The sequence below is a fragment of the Mus caroli genome, unplaced genomic scaffold (genome assembly GCF_978045245.1).
Source record: "Mus caroli unplaced genomic scaffold, Mus_caroli_1 scaffold_13, whole genome shotgun sequence".
Classification (NCBI taxonomy): Eukaryota; Metazoa; Chordata; class Mammalia; order Rodentia; family Muridae; genus Mus; species Mus caroli.
Genome location: NW_028227268.1, coordinates 24,046,578 through 24,063,949, shown reverse-complemented (window position 1 = coordinate 24,063,949; position 17,372 = coordinate 24,046,578). Strand labels below are relative to the sequence as shown.

Here is a 17,372-nt window from a genome sequence, read left to right as displayed (position 1 = left end):
ATGTATGCGTAGCATGTCTCTGCTGCCTTCAGAGGCCAGAAGACTATGTTGGATTTTCTAGAACTGGAATTTGGAAGAGCTGGCATATGGGTATTGGAAATTTAATTTGGGGTTTTGGCAAGAGTGCCAGTGCTCTTAACCTCTAAGCCACCTCTCCAGCCCTACTACTGAAGAGTTTATTTTATCCAACCCTATTTCTGATTTTCTCTTCTGAAGGCCTTGAACAAATAAAAACTTTTGAGCATCCTGAGGAAAAAGTACAAAATTGTTGGTTTCATTAGTTTTCACCTGCATTGTAGCATTTCTTAAATCATGCCTTAGATCTGTTGCTCACATTAGCCAATTTCCAATTTTCTTTGCTTATTTTTACATGGAGATGGAAATTCAAATAATTTTTGATACAAGTTTCATGGTTTGAGAGCTATGGGTTTGTTGTGAGTTTTTTATTCCACTGTTCCTTTCCATAGCATTCCTTCAGCGGCACTTGATCTATTGGACCACATGCTGACACTGGATCCTAGCAAGAGGTGCACAGCTGAACAGACCCTACAGAGTGACTTCCTTAAAGATGTGGAACTCAGCAAAATGGCACCTCCAGAGTAAGTATTGTGATTGTAAAATGAGTCCAAACTTTCTGCTAGACACTGAAGATGAAAAATTTAAAAATATATAGGTTTATCAAGATAACTGCCAATGGGAATGTTAGTGTCGATAAGGTTACATAACCCTATTTGATTCATTATTTTCTTTTGTTTCTGGATCTCTATTGTATAACATGCTAAACAGTGTCTTTGAAAGGATTCTCTGTAGTTTTTGCTTTTAACTATTTCTTCTGTTGTAATCATTATGTTGTCATTATATACTTCTCACACTGAAAGAACAGTTCTAATTTTAAATAGTTTGCCTCAGTGTCAGGTCAGTAAGGGTCATTTGTGTAGGCTGGCCTTGAACCTTAGATCTTTTTCCTCAGATGCATTTTCTTATCATAGAAGGACTGTGATGGTAAACACTTATAATCCCAGCATTTGGGAGGCTGTTGAAGCTGAATCCAGAGTTCTTAGTTCCTGGAATAACGTCAAAAAAAAAAAAAAAACATGGTTAATTACATATAAATATAATTGCTCTAAGGGTCTATCCAGATTCGTTTATTGTATTAAACTTCTGATATATAAATTTTTTATTGAAATTTAAGAACTGTAACATAGTTTTGTGTAGAAACAGTGTGACCCTTGATGACCTGGAACTCACTAAGTAGACCAGGCTAGCCTATAACTAACAGGGACCCCACCTTCTTCTGTCCCTTAGTTGCTAGGATTCAGAACATGCCCAGTTTAACTCTGAAAAAGTTTATGATGCCTAACCATGGACATTCAATGAATAATTTAGTACACTGGTGATGTTTATGAAATTCCAAGATTTAAAACACGATTTATGTTTGTTTGCACACATGCTCATTCTCTTGCCAAGGTACATGTGCATGTTGTAGGAGTTGGTTCCCAATTTGAGCTCAGGTTGTCATTTTTGGGGGCAAGTCCTTTTACTTACTGAGCCATCTTCCCAGCCCTTTAGTAGGCTCTCATAACTATTTTTTTTTTGGTTTTTCGAGACAGGGTTTCTCTGTATCGTCCTGGCTGTCCTGGAACTCACTTTGTAGACCAGGCTGGCCTCGAACTCAGAAATCCGACTGCCTCTGCCTCCCGACTGCTGGGATTAAAGGCGTGCGCCACCACGCCCAGCTTCTCATAACTATTAATAAGCTGTTCATCTCTGTTCTTATTTATTCTCAGCTGAAACTTCACTAGTAAAACTCTTTATTCTTTTTATACAACAGAAGCAGTATTTGACTAGATAGGAGTTGGTTCTAGTATCAGTAAGATTTTTATTTCTTATTGTATAAATCTTTTGGGCTTTTATTTTCTACAAACTACTATTTGCCATGATTCTTTTTATACTGCATTCTAAAATTTATGTTTTTTTAAATTCTATTACCTGTGCTTCTTGCTTTTTTAATTCATTCTTTCATTTACTCACTACTTATTCTTCCTTTGTTTTGTGTTTCTCCAGTCTACCTCACTGGCAGGATTGCCATGAATTGTGGAGTAAGAAACGTCGACGGCAGCGACAGAGTGGTATTGTGATAGAAGAGCAACCTCCGTCCAAAGCTTCTAGAAAAGAAACTACCTCAGGGACAACAGCTGAGCCTGTGAAAAACAATAGCCCAGCGCCACCTCAGCCTGCTCCTGTCAAGGCAGAGCCTGGTCCAGGGGATGCAGTAGGTCAGTGCTAGCATGGAGCCTCTGTTTCTTAAGTAGATTTTGAGGGCAAGATGCATATATGTCCATATCACTGTGGTTTTATCCACTGGAACATTAGAAAACCAATTGATATCCTCATTTCTTTTTTTGTTTGTTTGTTGTTTTTTGTTTTTGTTTTTTGAGACAGGGTTTCTCTGTAGCCCTGGCTGTCCTGGAACTCACTCTGTAAACCAGGCTGGCCTCGAACTCAGAAATCTGCCTGCCTCTGCCTCCCCAGTGCTGGGATTAAAGGCGTGCACCACCGCGCCCGGCTCGTCTGATATCATTTCTAAGGAGAAATAAGTCTTACTTTTTGCATCTAGGTTAAAAGTTTGCAGTAGGGCATTTTCATTCCTTGAAATACAGAATATTATATCTTACTTAAATTATGTGTGGAAGAAACCAATCAAATTTGTAAAATTTAAGATTAGTTTACTCGTGGGTGGGTGTGTGTGTGTATGAGTGAGGATGTACATCTGTGCACCTTTTGTGCTTAATGCCTCCGGATGCCAAAAGTGGATGTCAAATCTTCTGGGACTGGAGTTACAATTATGAGGAGAAGTATGGGTGCTAGGAATCAAACCCATTAAACACTGAGCCACCCCTCTAGCCCTGACTCACAGCTTTTGAGCAGTAATTTAAAGTTGTTATGTTAGATTTGATAAGGCTTTAGAATCCAGTCAAATTAAATCTCAATTGCTAAATGTAGTTCGTTCTGTAGACTTATTTCTTGACCTATATACTAAAATTGTGTCAAAATAACCATTACGACAAAGTATTTATCACTTTTTTTAACTGCAGATCTATTTCATTTTCCATTCTCTATCGACCCAAAGACCATGAACTTACCATCTTCCTGCCTCAGCCTTCAAAGTAGCTGAGATTGGAGTGTTCTACATTTGGAACACGTTAGAATCTTCCAGAAAACTTGAAAAATAAATTCCCTCAGATCAGTGTGGTGGCAGATAACTGTAGCACAACACTGGTGACTTGGAGTAAGGAGGCTCAGATATTCACAGTTATCTTTCAGTACACACCAACTTTGAGGCTAGCCTGGGATACACAAGATAATTAAGCCTTAAATAAATGCCAAATTTCTTGGCACATTAGGCCCTTAATTCTTAAATCCATCCTAGCAGTTTTTACATATAATGTTGAAAATAACTGACTAAAGTGGAGAGACAAAATATAGTTACTTTTATATATAGTGCAGGGATGCTTTGGTTAGTCCTTGTGTTTTATTTGTTGTTTTCATTTTTACTTATTTTATTGGAGGTGGCACATAATGATGTGTGTAGAGGTCAGAGGACATCTTGCAGGAGTTGGGTCCTGGTCTTTATACAGCTGTCAGGCTCAGTGGCCAGTGCCTTTTACCTCATGTAGCATCTCACCTGTCCAAGCCTTTGCATTTTAAAACAAGAATAAAAAATAAACTGTGATGTAATAATCAGATAGTAAATTATGTGGGATTCAAAATGAAACTGTGCCTTTAGATATTATAAATTGCTTTTGTCAGTTGAAGAAGACAAAGGGCCTTGCCCTTCAATGTCATCTCATATTGGCTTCACTCTTGTCCCACAGGCCTTGGTGACATCACACAGCAGTTGAATCAAAGTGAATTGGCAGTGTTATTAAACCTGCTTCAGAGCCAAACTGACCTGAGCATCCCTCAGATGGCACAGCTGCTTAATATCCACTCCAATCCAGAGATGCAACAGCAGCTCGAAGCCTTGAATCAGTCTATTAGTGCACTGACTGAAGCCAGTTCCCAGCAGCAGGACTCAGAATCCATAGCCCCCGAGGAATCATTGAAGGAGGTACCTTCTGTACCTGTGGTCCTGCCTCCTGCTGAGCAGACAACTCCTGAAGCTTCAAACACACCAGCTGACATGCAGAATGTGTTGGCAGTTCTCTTGAGTCAGCTGATGAAAACCCAAGAGCCAGCAGGTAACCTGGAGGAAAACACCAATGACAAGAATAGTGGGCCACAGGGGCCCCGAAGAACTCCTACAATGCCACAGGAGGAGGCAGCAGGTAAACAGACCGGTCATGAATCTCATTGAGCTCAGGTGCTGTTGATCCTCTTAAAAATCTCTTAATGTTTTCTTTTTCACAACATTGGTCTCAGTTTCAGTTTTCTGTAATCTAGTCTACAGGAGGACATAGCACCAAATGATGTATTTCTTGACCAGCCTATTCATTTAAGTCTCAAAGCACCTTTCATATATTGATAATTTTTCCAATTAATGAGGTACTGGTAAGTAAAACCCCTGTATTCTAATCAAGAAAACCAAAGCTGTAGATAGTGAGGTATCTTGAACCAGTATGTGATAGCAAGCTAGTCCTAGAGAACCTGACTTTAAAATAAACAGCAAATTAGTCTTCATATCTAGTGGAGTGGATCCTGGATACCAGAATCTTGTGTGGAAGATACAGTCAAGAAAGCCCTAATAAAATACCATTTCAGTTCCTGAAAATAATCAGGGAATTGTTTTGAGCAGACAAACACCTTATATTTTCTTTCCAAACAGTAATAGTACCTAAAAGTGGTTATTTTAAGTCTGTTTATGAAAGGGACAATGGAATCAGGAAGTAAGCATTATGAAAAGAAAAAACAAAGTCTAAAGGTAAAAAAATGTTATGTCATAAGTCACATGACCACACCATTGCAGTATTAGAGGGGAAGCATTTGTAAGTACTCTAATCAGTTCTGACTCACAATCCGTTTGAAAAATCTTACTATCTGAAAGTGTTTTCAACTTGAAGATGCCCCATGAATTGGGGAATAAGAAGAGACACAGACTGAAGAGGTATACTAACTCTGAACTTTAGGAATCTGCATTTACATTTCATTTGGGTTGGTACAGAATATATATTCTTTATTTTCACTAGTATAAGGTCAAAAACATATCCTGTTTTTTCATATGTGAATAGTGTTCAAACTGAAAGACAATAAAATTAACCTTTTGTTTTTTGACCAGGTAAACTGCAGCATAAGAAATTTAAGTAAATCTGTCTGTGATCTGCTGTTATTAGCAGACAAAGCTCATACACTCATATGTCTTGATTCACATTGCTGTTCTCTGATGATTTGAGTGGTTTTAATAGGCACGGTAATAGAAAAGGCTGGAGAGATGACTCCGAAGTTAACACTAGCTGCTCTTGCCAAGGACCTGGTTCAATTCCTAGCACCTTTATAGTGGCTCACAGTTGCCTGTAACTCATATTCCAGAGGTTATTATTCCACAGGGACCAGGTACACAAATGGCAAACAGACATACATACAGGCAAAACACTTGCATAATAAAAATAAATAAAGATGTACATTTAAATAAAGAAAAGGATATGTAGAATTAAAGGAGGTTTTTCATCTCCTGTCTCAGATTCTGATCATACCCAGTCATTCCTCAATAAGTAGATAACAATTTTCAACTCAGGCAAAGTACCTGAAAGATCTTTGTCAAATTAAATAACATCCTGATTGAACAGTGTTCACCAAATAATTCAACAATCTATTAACTACATAATAAAGTTGAACTGAAAATAAGTCATAGCATCTAGCTAGAAATTAGATATGCTTTTTAGAGGAGAATGTAAAAATGCCACAGCTAAAGATGAGTAGAAATGTTGGGTATGGTATACATTTTTGATCATAGTGCTCAGGAGGCCAACCTGGTCCGTCCAGCAAGGCCTCTTTCAAACCCCCCCTCCCCCCCAAAACACCAAAATCCACAAGTGATATTATAGTTATTCCTGAATTATCTAGTGTGTTTGCAGGGTTTGTTAAGTTTTGTTTTGTTTTTTTTTACCATAAATTGACTTCAAAACTAAGATCCTGCCACCACACACCTCTTACTTAGCCATTGCACAGTTCATTTACACTTCCACCAGAGGGCAGACTGTATAAACCAGAAAGGTGATCTTAATTTGGCAATTTAGTTTTTCTTTCTGTACTTGTTAAGAAAGAGTAGTGGTTGAAATCTAATAAAAAAGAAAAATTTAAGGTACTTTTACATTAATTTACCTCCTTCATTAGTACAAAATTATTATAGAGTGACAACATCAATACTTTAAATCTGAAAAAAATATGGTTTATAATTTATAGTTTTAGTTTTAATTCCTTTAAATAAGCTTTATTAACTTCAGTAGTTCTTAATGAAAAGTTACATAACTGGAAGAATATAAACTTAAACTGGCACTTGTTTTTTGTTTGTTTTCTTCCAGTATTAAAAACTTGGTGATTGTTTTTATTTCTTCTAATGTCACCGGTACCTCGATATCCTTATAAAGAGAGCTAAAGTAGTATTGACAGTAAAACACTTTGAAATATAATACATGGTTGTAGTTCAATTACCTTATCATTTCAGGTTATTTATTCTCCGAATTGTAAATTTTCAGTAGCTGATTTCTTCTACCTTAAATACATTTTTTTCCCTGCTACTCAGCTGACCAGCCAGTGAACAAATAACTTGGAGTTACATGTTGTAAAGTGGACTATTCTGTTTCAAAACTGAAAGTTGATACCCTACCTCCCCGGCTTGTGCCCCCAATCCCAGAAACTCTCAAACTGTTTACTTTTATTTATTTCATATGCCATCTGGCCTCAGTTTTCGCTGCACAATGTTAAAATTGTTCTTATTTTCTTGGGGGCTTTTTGCCTTTTTTTTTTGGACAGGTTTTCTTTATATAGCTTTGGCTGTCCTAGAACTCACTTTGTAGAGAGCAGGCTGACCTCAGACTCAGAGATATAGCTGCCTGACTGTGCTGCGAGTATAGGCATGTGCCACCACCACCCAGCTTGTATATTGTTTTGAGCTTTCATCTGCATACTTGGAGAGTACAAATTTCATTACTATTTCCTTTACAAAGTATATGCAAGATAATTGTGCTATAGGAATACCAAATTGTAACCAAAAACTGGTTTTGGCTTGTCTAAGTAATGACATTACATCACTAACTAATAAAATAGAAGAAAATGTTTTAAAATGTTCCCATAAGGAAAAGAAAAATTGGTCATTTGTAAGATAAAACCAAAACAACAATCCTTTTTTTAAAAGCAGCTTGAATGACAATCCTGAAGACATTAATCTTACTAGTTTTTTTCTCACTAGTTTTGTGTGGCCTCAAACTCATGTCATTTTCTCTCTTTTAATCTTGCCCTTGTAAGAATTCATTTTCAGGCAAATATAGACAGCAATGAAAGAGCAGAAGTATGGGGACATGGTTCAAGAAAGAGTTCAGTAAGGATGAACACATTTTTGTCAACAGTACAGTTCTATGTGATTTTTCTTTTCATCGCATTTAAAAATATGCAGAAAGTAAGAAAACAATTGAAAAATATAATAGGATTACTTTGGTTTTTGTAATTATTACAATTATTCATGAAGCTGTGGTTGGTTAATAACACTTTTTGAGGATATGGTTATAGAGAGAAATGACTAATTTGGAGAAGCAAAATGTCCTTTTATACATGTTGAGAAGTTTTTTTTTTCCTTGATTGCATCTCTCCTGTTGTATTTCAGGTTAATTTTCTATCATCAAACACTGTAAATGTGTTAGCCAGATTTACACATTGTACAGAAAGATTATGTCCTAGAAATTTGACCACAGAGTGTATATTGTTCTTTCTCATCTTCCTTCTTTCTGCTTTGTTTTCAATAATGTTTTGATCTAACAGCAGAAGGGATGGAGAGGTTGCCAACAATCTGCATATTAGAACAGTTCTTTAAAGAAGAAAATCTCAAAACAAAAATATTTAGGACAGTCATTTGAAACATAACATCTTTTTATACCAGCCGTCAGATCCAGAATGCAACTGTTTTATTTCTAATCACTTTATTATTTTATTCATAAATTTCAGTTTCCTGGTCCCAGGTTTTTTCCTTTTACTATATCTGGTTACATGTATTGGTATTTATTTATGTTGGACAGTATGTGTTTGTGTTTATAATCACATGTGATTTTTAAGATGGTGTTTAAAAAAAGTAACCCTTCCACAGCATGTCCTCCTCACATTCTTCCACCAGAGAAGAGGCCCCCTGAGCCCCCTGGACCTCCACCGCCGCCACCTCCACCCCCTCTGGTTGAAGGCGATCTTTCCAGCGCCCCCCAGGAGTTGAATCCCGCCGTGACAGCCGCCTTGCTGCAACTTTTATCCCAGCCTGAAGCAGAGCCTCCTGGCCACCTGCCACATGAGCACCAGGCCTTGAGACCAATGGAATACTCCACCCGATCCCATCCAAACAGGACTTACGGAAATACTGATGGGCCTGAGACAGGGTTCAGTGCCGCTGACACTGATGAACGCAGTTCTGGTCCAGCCTTGACAGAATCTTTGGTTCAGACCCCGGTGAAGAACAGGACCTTCTCAGGCTCTGTGAGCCACCTTGGGGAGTCCAACAGCTACCAGGGCACAGGGTCAGTGCAGTTCCCAGGGGACCAGGACCTCCGTTTTACCAGGGTTCCCTTAGCATTACACTCAGTGGTTGGGCAACCATTCCTCAAGTCTGAGGGAAACAGCAACTCTGTGGTACATGCAGAGACCAAATTGCAAAACTATGGGGAGCTGGGACCAGGAAACACTGGGGCCAACAGCTCAGGAACAACGCTTCAGTGGGGGGGCCCAGCTCAGTCTTATGGAAAACCCTACAGGGGGGCTGCAAGAATCCCACCACGAGGGGGAAGAGGGAGAGGAGTTCCTTATTAACACAGAGACATCAAATGCCCTGAAAGAATCCTTCCCTGTCCATCTTTCCATCTAGTTCTATGAACCTTTAATGAACTCTCCTGCCAGAGCAAGGTAATCATCGGCATTCGGCTACTGCAGTGCTGTCTGTCGTTTTCACTTGCTGCTAGCAGACGAGTCAACCATGTTGGCACCAGTTCTTCCAAAATGGGCAATAGCCAGAATATTTACTTCCGCTCTGTGTAGGAGCTATAGTAGAAAAATATGGAGAGAAAGACACATTCAATTGAAAAATAATTGTTCCATTAGCTCATTGCCTGCACTTAAGCAGAAGAGAACTATTTTGTTTTGAGATGGCTCTGGAGAGGCTTTGATTTTTAAAAATTATTTGTTTTATTTTCTTGTGTGTGTATGTATGTGTGTGGGTGTATATAGTTTGTTTTGAATTTTTATTTAGTTTCCTACCCCAAACTCCCCTACCGCCCTTGAAAGAGAAGAGTATTGAAAAGATCTGAGCTCCTCTAAGGCCTTTGCTAGAAGGGTAACAGTGGACTGGCTGGCTCAAATGTTTCCTTCCTCTCTACCATCTCATATTTTTGCTTCAGTGATCACTCCCTTTACCCCTGTTGAATATCTTGTACATACCTTTTTCTAAATAAATCATCCTTATGTTTGCTCAATTTTGACAAAAGTTATGTCCCTCTTCCTGCACACGCAGCAGCATGTAGGCAGAGGTGTTCTCGGGCGAGTAGGCAGACTTCACCCAATCCTTGGTTTTTTGCTTGTTTCTCCCTCTTTTCTTTTTTCTCCTTCCTCCCTTGTGTGTTCACCCCTATTCTCTTTGTCTCTTTTTGAGGCATTTGTTTGAAAAAAATACATAGTAGAGATGCCCGGGAACCTGGAATAATACTTTGCCCTTTTCTTTTTCCTTTTTTTTCTTTCTTTCTTTTTTTTTTTTTTTTTTAATAAAGGAAAGGAAATTCAAACTCCTACATTGTTCTCCGTAACTCTTCAATTCTAAGATTTTTGGTTTTTGTTTTTTTAAGCCACGTTCTGATGGGGAAGTTGATTTATTAATGGACAGCATAGGACATTGCTGCTGAGCCGTGGTTAGAAATTATACCACCATACCTACCTAGAGGGGTAATAAGATCAGTAAGCATGTTTACATGAATATTTTTGTGTTTGAAAGAAGAAGAAAACTTTAAAACAGAGCCTTGTGATATTGTCAGGAAAATCCTGAAAATCCATGAGCACATAACCCAGTTTAGGTTATATATCTGAAGATTTATCAATTCCCGATACTTTAAAGAACAATTTTTAAACAGTCCATCAGAAAGAACAGTATTGATAAGTATATGTCTCAGCATGTACATCCAACCATTTCTTACAGGGATCATTTTTGATTGTGGTAAAGGGTGTAGTCCCGTATGACTTCCGGAAAAGAACTTTGCCTTTGCAGAACAGGAAATGGATGAGAGGAAGGATTTCAGGGTGGGGTAACTTGAGAGACTTCTCATGGCTTCCATTTCTCAGTATCAGCATCTGGAGTATTTTAAAAACAGATTAATGTCATGTAAGTGGGCTGCACAGTTTTAGGGTAAGCTCTCTTTTACAAAGGCAAACATACTTCACCATCTCGGAGAATAGTTTTCAGAAACTCAAATAAAATTTCATGTTTCAATACCAAGTTCTTATGTTCAAATATATTTAGAAAGATATATTAATTTTTTAAAAATTTAGAGGTGAAAGAACCCTCTTCAGCTACATTAAAAAGTTATTTTTCCCTTGTTAGTGATATAGATACCAGTGTGTATATTTCTTTATTTTCTGATTTTGGTCTGGCTTTGTCATAGGCCAAACACTAAGTGAACCTTCTAGCCATTTGGCTTTGATAGCTTTTTATGCCAGTATGTCTGGTTTAAATACCCTAGACACACTGGCATGCTATCCATAGACTGCATTACGGTTTATCTGTACCTTCAGTCTCCTGACTAGTTAGTCCTCAGACGTGGGCCTTATTTTAGAATTTTTTAACGTAAGGTATTGGGCCCCAGACTCCTATTTTTGATTAAAGAAACTGAGCTGGGATACATTAAGTATCTGTTCAGTGAAAAAGAATTGTTTTCCCATCAAATAGGAATAAATTTCTCTATATATTTTCATTGTATTTTGGTTATCAACAGTCATCAATAATGTTTTCCCTTCCCCTGTCACACTATATTTTTAATTATGCCAAATAGTCTAAATAATTTATGTAAGCTTCCATTCCCTTTCCCTGCTAGGGAAGGGAATGAGTGTATGTGAATGCGTGTATATGTATGTATGATCCCATTATGCCCCACCCCATTTTGGGAGTCTAGACTTTAAAAAATATTTTTATAATAATTTTGACTACTTCTGAAAGCCGAGAAAAAAAAAATCTCATTTATATATCCTGAAACCTGCATAGAAGAAAAGGTATTTGGTCATTTTTTTTCAGCTATATTATCTATAAACCTAATGGAAGTAAAAATTTGGCTTAATTTTCAACCTGAAAAGTAGTAATCTGGTTAATTCCATTCAAAAGTGGTTTGAGTTTTAACTATTATTTTGAACAGATTGAAATCTGATTCTGTTCATGAATAAGAGGCAAAACTGGCTTGACCATGATCTTTTTTTTTTTTTTTTTTTTTTTTTTAAATGTGGTTTTAAAAGCAGATTTGCTTAACCCAGTTTCTTTTTTTTTCATCTGTCTATAGGGAAGAGGATTCTCAAATAACATCAGATCTATGTATTTAAAACCAGAGCGGTCAGCACAAATTTGTATGTAGGATTTTTTTGTTAGCTTATACTATAAGCATCACCCAGTGTGTATGTGTGTGTGTATGCGTGTGTGTGTAATATGCATATATAAGTACAGTGCTAAAGTGGTTACCAGCAGGTTTTGAGAGAGAATGGTGCATTGGGAAAGTGTCAGTTGCCACCTCCTCCTTCCTGATTTACAGGTCTCTGACACTGTATTCCTTTCTCTCTCTTGTTTTTGACCCCCATTGGGTGTACCTTGTCTATGTACAGATATTTTGTAATATATTAAATTTTTTCTTTCAGTTTATAAAGATGGAAAGTGGAGATTGGAAAATTAAATATTTCCTGTTAATATACCACTTTTGCTGCATTGCATTTACTTCTAATTTCTGTACCCCTTGAGCATATCTAATCATGTATGGAGGACATTTTTTCCTTTATCTTATGGGTTCTCTACTTCAGAAATGCTATAGAATCATAAACTACTAAAACAAGAAAATTCCTCAGGGTTTGGAGAGGTACTTGAAAATCCTAGAGTAGGAAGTAGAGCATTAAAAATTGTGTTAGAGAATATGATTTTAAAAAGAAAAAAGTAGCAAACAGATGATAGTGTGAAGCCATCAAGAGTTGAGCTTCATGTACCCTGACTGACTCCTCCTGGCAGGAGAGGTAAGTGGGTTTGAGCTCAGTAGTCATCAAAAGAAGTTGGTAAGAAGCTATTTAGAGAAAAAAGAAGAAGAGGAAGAAGCTATTTAGACCCAAAGGATCCAAAACCAGGCTCCCACCATTCCACCCAGTCTGGTTTCCACAGTGTGCAGAATTGGGTCAGCATGCGGATCATTGTATCCAGCTCCCTTTGAGATTTCCTAACACAGTACTAGGCTAAGAAGTGAAGCAGATTCTTTAAAGTGTGTGTGGTATTCTTAAAATCTTTTCCAACTCTACCAGAGGGGGGGAATTGTTTTTAGTTCCTTTTATGGCTTAAAGGTCCTTGGCAGTGTGTACTGCAGTCTAGCTAGGGAGAAGGCAAATAAAATCTATCAGGAGAAAGATTAAAAATGTCTGACATTTGTATATGGGATGAGCAAGTTATAAGCCTTAAGGGTTACCTGAGACATGGGAAATGAAGGATTAAAAAACTGCTGCTGCTGCTTCGGGTTGCTGACCTGGACTAAATTCTCCATTTTTGGTGTCCCCTGCCTGTGAGCAAAATCATACCCCTTTTTACCCTAAAGTATAATATAGAGCTCAAGATTGTTCCAGTTCCCTGAACCTTGGTATTCCTTACTCCAGAGATAGTGAATTTGTTTTAGGACTTTATGCATTGCATGTTTGTGACTAGGTATTAATTTCAATCAACCAGAGAGCACTATTCCCACTTTATAACAATAGCTGTCTTAATCCTGTGTCTAAAGACTGAGGACTTACTGGCCTAATTATTTTTCTCTTCATACACAAAGCCATTTCCTTATAGAAAGCCTTTTCAGTAGTCAAGTTTGTTTGGTACTCTTTTTCCCAGATACACACCTTAGTTTTAAAAGGCTAATTTCTATAGTGAGTTAACAATGTTCTTGGTAAATGAGTTTCTGTTATAAAAGTCGGTCTCCACCCCCCACTCCCCAGGTGAACTTTTTAAAGTTATTGAATGACTTCTCTTTTCACAGTTTAGTGGTTCTGAAGGGCTAGGGTAGCATAAGAATGAGGAGCTCCTTAGTGAAGAACTGTTCCACTATTTGAGGGAGAGGCAGGTCTGAAAATGGGCATTCCTGGACACTATTTGGTTTTAATTGTCTGGCTAGGTTTTCTCATGTGTAGGAAAACCTCCAAAAGTGTTTCTAGTATAGCCTTAGGACTACTCAAGATAAGTAGAAGATTCCTGCAGCCCAGGTTGGAAGACACCTATGGGGATCACTGGTACTATCCACCCTTCCTCTCCTTACTGAGTTGTCAACTCCCCTGTCTACCTACTCCCTTTTATTTTCTTGCTTCCTCTCTTCACCTTTTTCTCTTCTGTCCCACTCAGGATCCTACTAGGATTAAGTCTACCATAATTACTGATGACCTGACTTGGCTGGGTATTAGTATTACTATGCTTCATAGTTTCAAAATTTTTATAGGCAATTCAGAGGACAAATAATCTGGATATTAACTTGGAGTGGGAGGTAAAGAGCATACTTTGATATTGCCAAGATATGGGAATCTCTGTGATATGTTTCAGTATTCTACTTCCACTCTTTGAACCTTCACCTCTTCTCCCTCATCCTAGGAGTCACCTTACTGCTGGTGACATTTCTAAATTCATTTGCAGAGAGTGTATATAGGGAGTAAAGGTTGGAGTAGAGAGCAGACAGGCTGGTGGTTATCACTTGGGTATCAAAGTATTTTGACCACTAGGTTGCTTTCATATCTCTTATTTCAAAAATTAGTCATCCAAACCTGAGAAAGACTGATGTGGAGTTAGTGTTTCTCATGATCTTTATATGAATAATTGTTGGTGAAGCTTTAAGGTTCTTCAGGCCTCAGCTTCAGCAGACTTCTCTGAAGTAGGGATATAGGCATAAAGTTCATTTAGATAGATGTGCCCTTAGGACTTGGAACAAAATGGATTTTTAAAAGATGTATTATTTTTCTGTGTGCACATGTACCATATTATGTGCAGGTACCTGCCCAGGATCGCCAAAAGTGGGTATCTGATCCCCTGGAGCTGAGATTATAAGTAGTTATGAGCCACATGATATGGGTAGTGGGAACTGAACTCAAAAGTCTTCTGGAAGAATAACTTGCTTTTTACTTCAGAGCCATCTCTCCACACCTCTATAAATGAATTTGTTTTGTTTTGTTTTTCGAGACAGGGCTGTGTAGCCCTGGCTGTCCTGGAACTCAGACTGGGCTGGCCTCGAACTCGAACTCAGAAATCCACCTCTGGAGTGCTGGGATTAAAGGTGTGGGCCACCACCGCCTGTCTAAATGAATGTTTTTGTGTCTGGATCTTAAAAGTAGCTGTAAATTCTAGTTTATTATTTTAAAGATATACAAAGTATCAAACTAAATTATCACTTGAGAGAGGCTTATTGAAGTAGTGTTTTTAAAGGATATAGTGTAGAAGTCAGTGCTTAACTGAAGAAAGTCTTGGAGGGTTTTTTCCCTCTACTTAAAGGGGTGTCTCAGAACTTTGAAGGTGCAAAATTAGAGATTGCTGTGAGGTAGCACTCTATACTGGGCTAAAACAAGTTTGAATTTGTTCAGTTATGGATTATCAGGCGAAATTCAAACACTTAACAGATGTGTAGGAACCAGGTACCCTTACATTTAATTCAGGAAGTTTTAGCTTTTGCTTTAGACCGGTGTTTGCAACTTCTATTAGGACTCAAAGGCCTTGCTTAAAAAAAACCAGCAATAGTCAGGAAAACAACAACCAAGAAACAGCATAAAGAGGTGGTAGCAGAAATAGGGCAGGAGGGAAAACACCGATAGCTGCCTGGCAATGGTCTGTGAGAAGAGACAGTTGTGATTGGTTGTGACAGTTGTAAAGTTTAGGGGGTGTTTGCTTTAGAGCCTCACAATGAGGATAGTTGAGTTAATAAGTGTTAGAAGATAGGCCTAGAGCCCCAGACTATTACAGCTATTGACTGTCTCTTAAAGACATTCCTTCAGGGAGTCTAAAGAAAATCAGAAAAAATAAATACACTATTTGTGTTATTTGAGTCTACCATTTAACTGGCTGCCCTGAAACTCACCAGTCTGGCCTCAAACTCACAGAAAAACATTGCCCTCTGGAGTTCAGGGATTAAAGGCACATGCTTGTCCTTTAAACAAAAGTACAAAGCAGGTAACTGATGCGTGACATTTGCATAGCAATGCTGTCTACATAGTTCAGGTAATAAGGAAGGAACATGCTAAAGTTAAGAATTATTTGTAATTTTTTGTTGTTGGCTTTGGTTCTTTTTAATTTTGGGACAGTGTCTATGTAGTCCCAGCTGAGGACCAGACTGGTGTAGAACTCACAGACCTTTGCTTGCCTTTGTCTCCCAAGTGCTGGGATTGAAGGCATATGCCACCACACCTAGTACAAGTTTTTAAATTGCAAATGATTTTATATGTTTTAGATCAACCCTTCAAATTGTTCATTTTCCCCTTGGTTTAGATAAGCAGTGCATAGAAGAACAGAATATATGGATTAAGAGTCTCAGAATGAATGAGCTACAAGCTTATTTCAGTGCCAACTTAGACAAATGAGAACACAGACCCAGAAAGGCAGAGAAACTTATGCTGTTGGGAGAAAGTAAGGAAAGGGTAATTTATGTTAAGATGCTACTACATGTTAGGCAGTGTGCTAGGTGCTTTGCATTTAGTATGTGTGTGCAGGGACTCACTGTGTAGTTGTATCTGGCCTGAAACCCATAATGTTGACCAGGTTGACCTTGAACTGTGCCTCCCAAGTCCTGGGATTAAAGGTGTGCACCATCACACACAACTACTTTGGGGCACCTTGAAGCCAAAGGTTAGGAGGGATTAAAGGCAAATTTCATTGAATATTGTAAGCTATATATAAGATATAAGGGGAATGGCAGGTCACTTTTTTCTTTCTAACCCCAAGGAGGAAGTGAAGAATAAGCATTTTAGGATGAGATTAGGCTAAGGAAATAATCACTGGGGAATTAAAGGAGCATGTAACTTCACTATTCTAGAATGGTGGCCAGAGACATCAGAATTAATTTTCATTCTAGAAATTCAGATTATTGCCTGGGAACATGGGATTAACTTTAGCTATAATAGGAAATAGGGCCTAAATAAACATGGTGGTTGGAAAGCAGAGGCAGAAGGGTCAGAAGTTTAAGGCCATCTCAGTTCCATAGTGAATTCAAGGTCAGTCTGGAATAGGAGAGATCCTGTTTGCTTTTTAATGTTTTTGTTTTGGGGTGTAATTTTTTGTTTTTGTTATGAAACAGGATCTCACTGTATCTGTAGCTAACCCAGGACTGACATGGAAATGTGCCTGCCTCTTCTTCCCAGATGCTGGGATTAATGAGGGACACCACCACACCCTGAGAATTTTTTTTTTAATGTAATAAAATGAGTTTTCATTCTTAAGGTATACTTAAAGAAAGTGTTTAAATACTATGAATCAAGGAGGGTTTTTTGTTGTTTTTGTTGTTGTTTGTTGTTTTTTTTAAATGTGCATGGTGTTTTGTTTACATGTGTATCTGTATGTTGGGTCACCTGAAACTCGAGTTACAGTTTGAGCTGCCATGTGGGTACTGGGAATTGGACCCAGGTCTAGGAGATACTTTTTTTTAATGTATGTATATTTTGCCTACACGTAATTCTGCACCACGTGTGTAGCATGGTGCTCATTGCCTGCTGTGGGGCCAGAAGAAGGCATCATATATCCCTTGGAGCTGGACTTACAGACAGTTTTGCGCTGTCTTGTGGCTACTGGGAATCAAACCCAGGTTCTCTGAAAGAGCAGCCAGTGCTCTTAACTACTTGAGCCATCTCTCCAACCCTTATTTTATTTTTGTTTTTAAATCTTTGAAATCATGAAACTGTGAAAACTCTGAGATCTACCTGTCTCTGCCTCCCAAATGCCAGGATTAAAGGAGTGT

The 17,372-nt window shown here is 38.1% G+C and overlaps 1 protein-coding gene across 5 annotated transcripts in view; it reads left to right on the top strand.

Annotated features, from left to right (window-relative positions):
• The window catches only part of Cdk12 (cyclin dependent kinase 12), a 76,261-nt gene that overhangs the window by 39,460 nt on the left and 19,429 nt on the right, over window positions 1-17,372 (top strand). For 2 of the 5 annotated variants that reach the window (XM_021176011.3, XM_021176010.3), the window contains exons 11-14: window positions 468-599; window positions 2,065-2,276; window positions 3,876-4,328; window positions 8,294-10,669. In XM_021176011.3, coding sequence (XP_021031670.1) covers window positions 468-599; window positions 2,065-2,276; window positions 3,876-4,328; window positions 8,294-9,000 — 1,504 coding nt within the window. In that variant the 3' untranslated portion in view covers window positions 9,001-10,669. Of the gene's footprint in view, window positions 1-467; window positions 600-2,064; window positions 2,277-3,875; window positions 4,329-8,293; window positions 10,670-17,372 lie in introns of those variants that run through there. The other 3 variants (XR_015044960.1, XM_021176012.3, XR_015044961.1) reach the window with 3 other exon arrangements.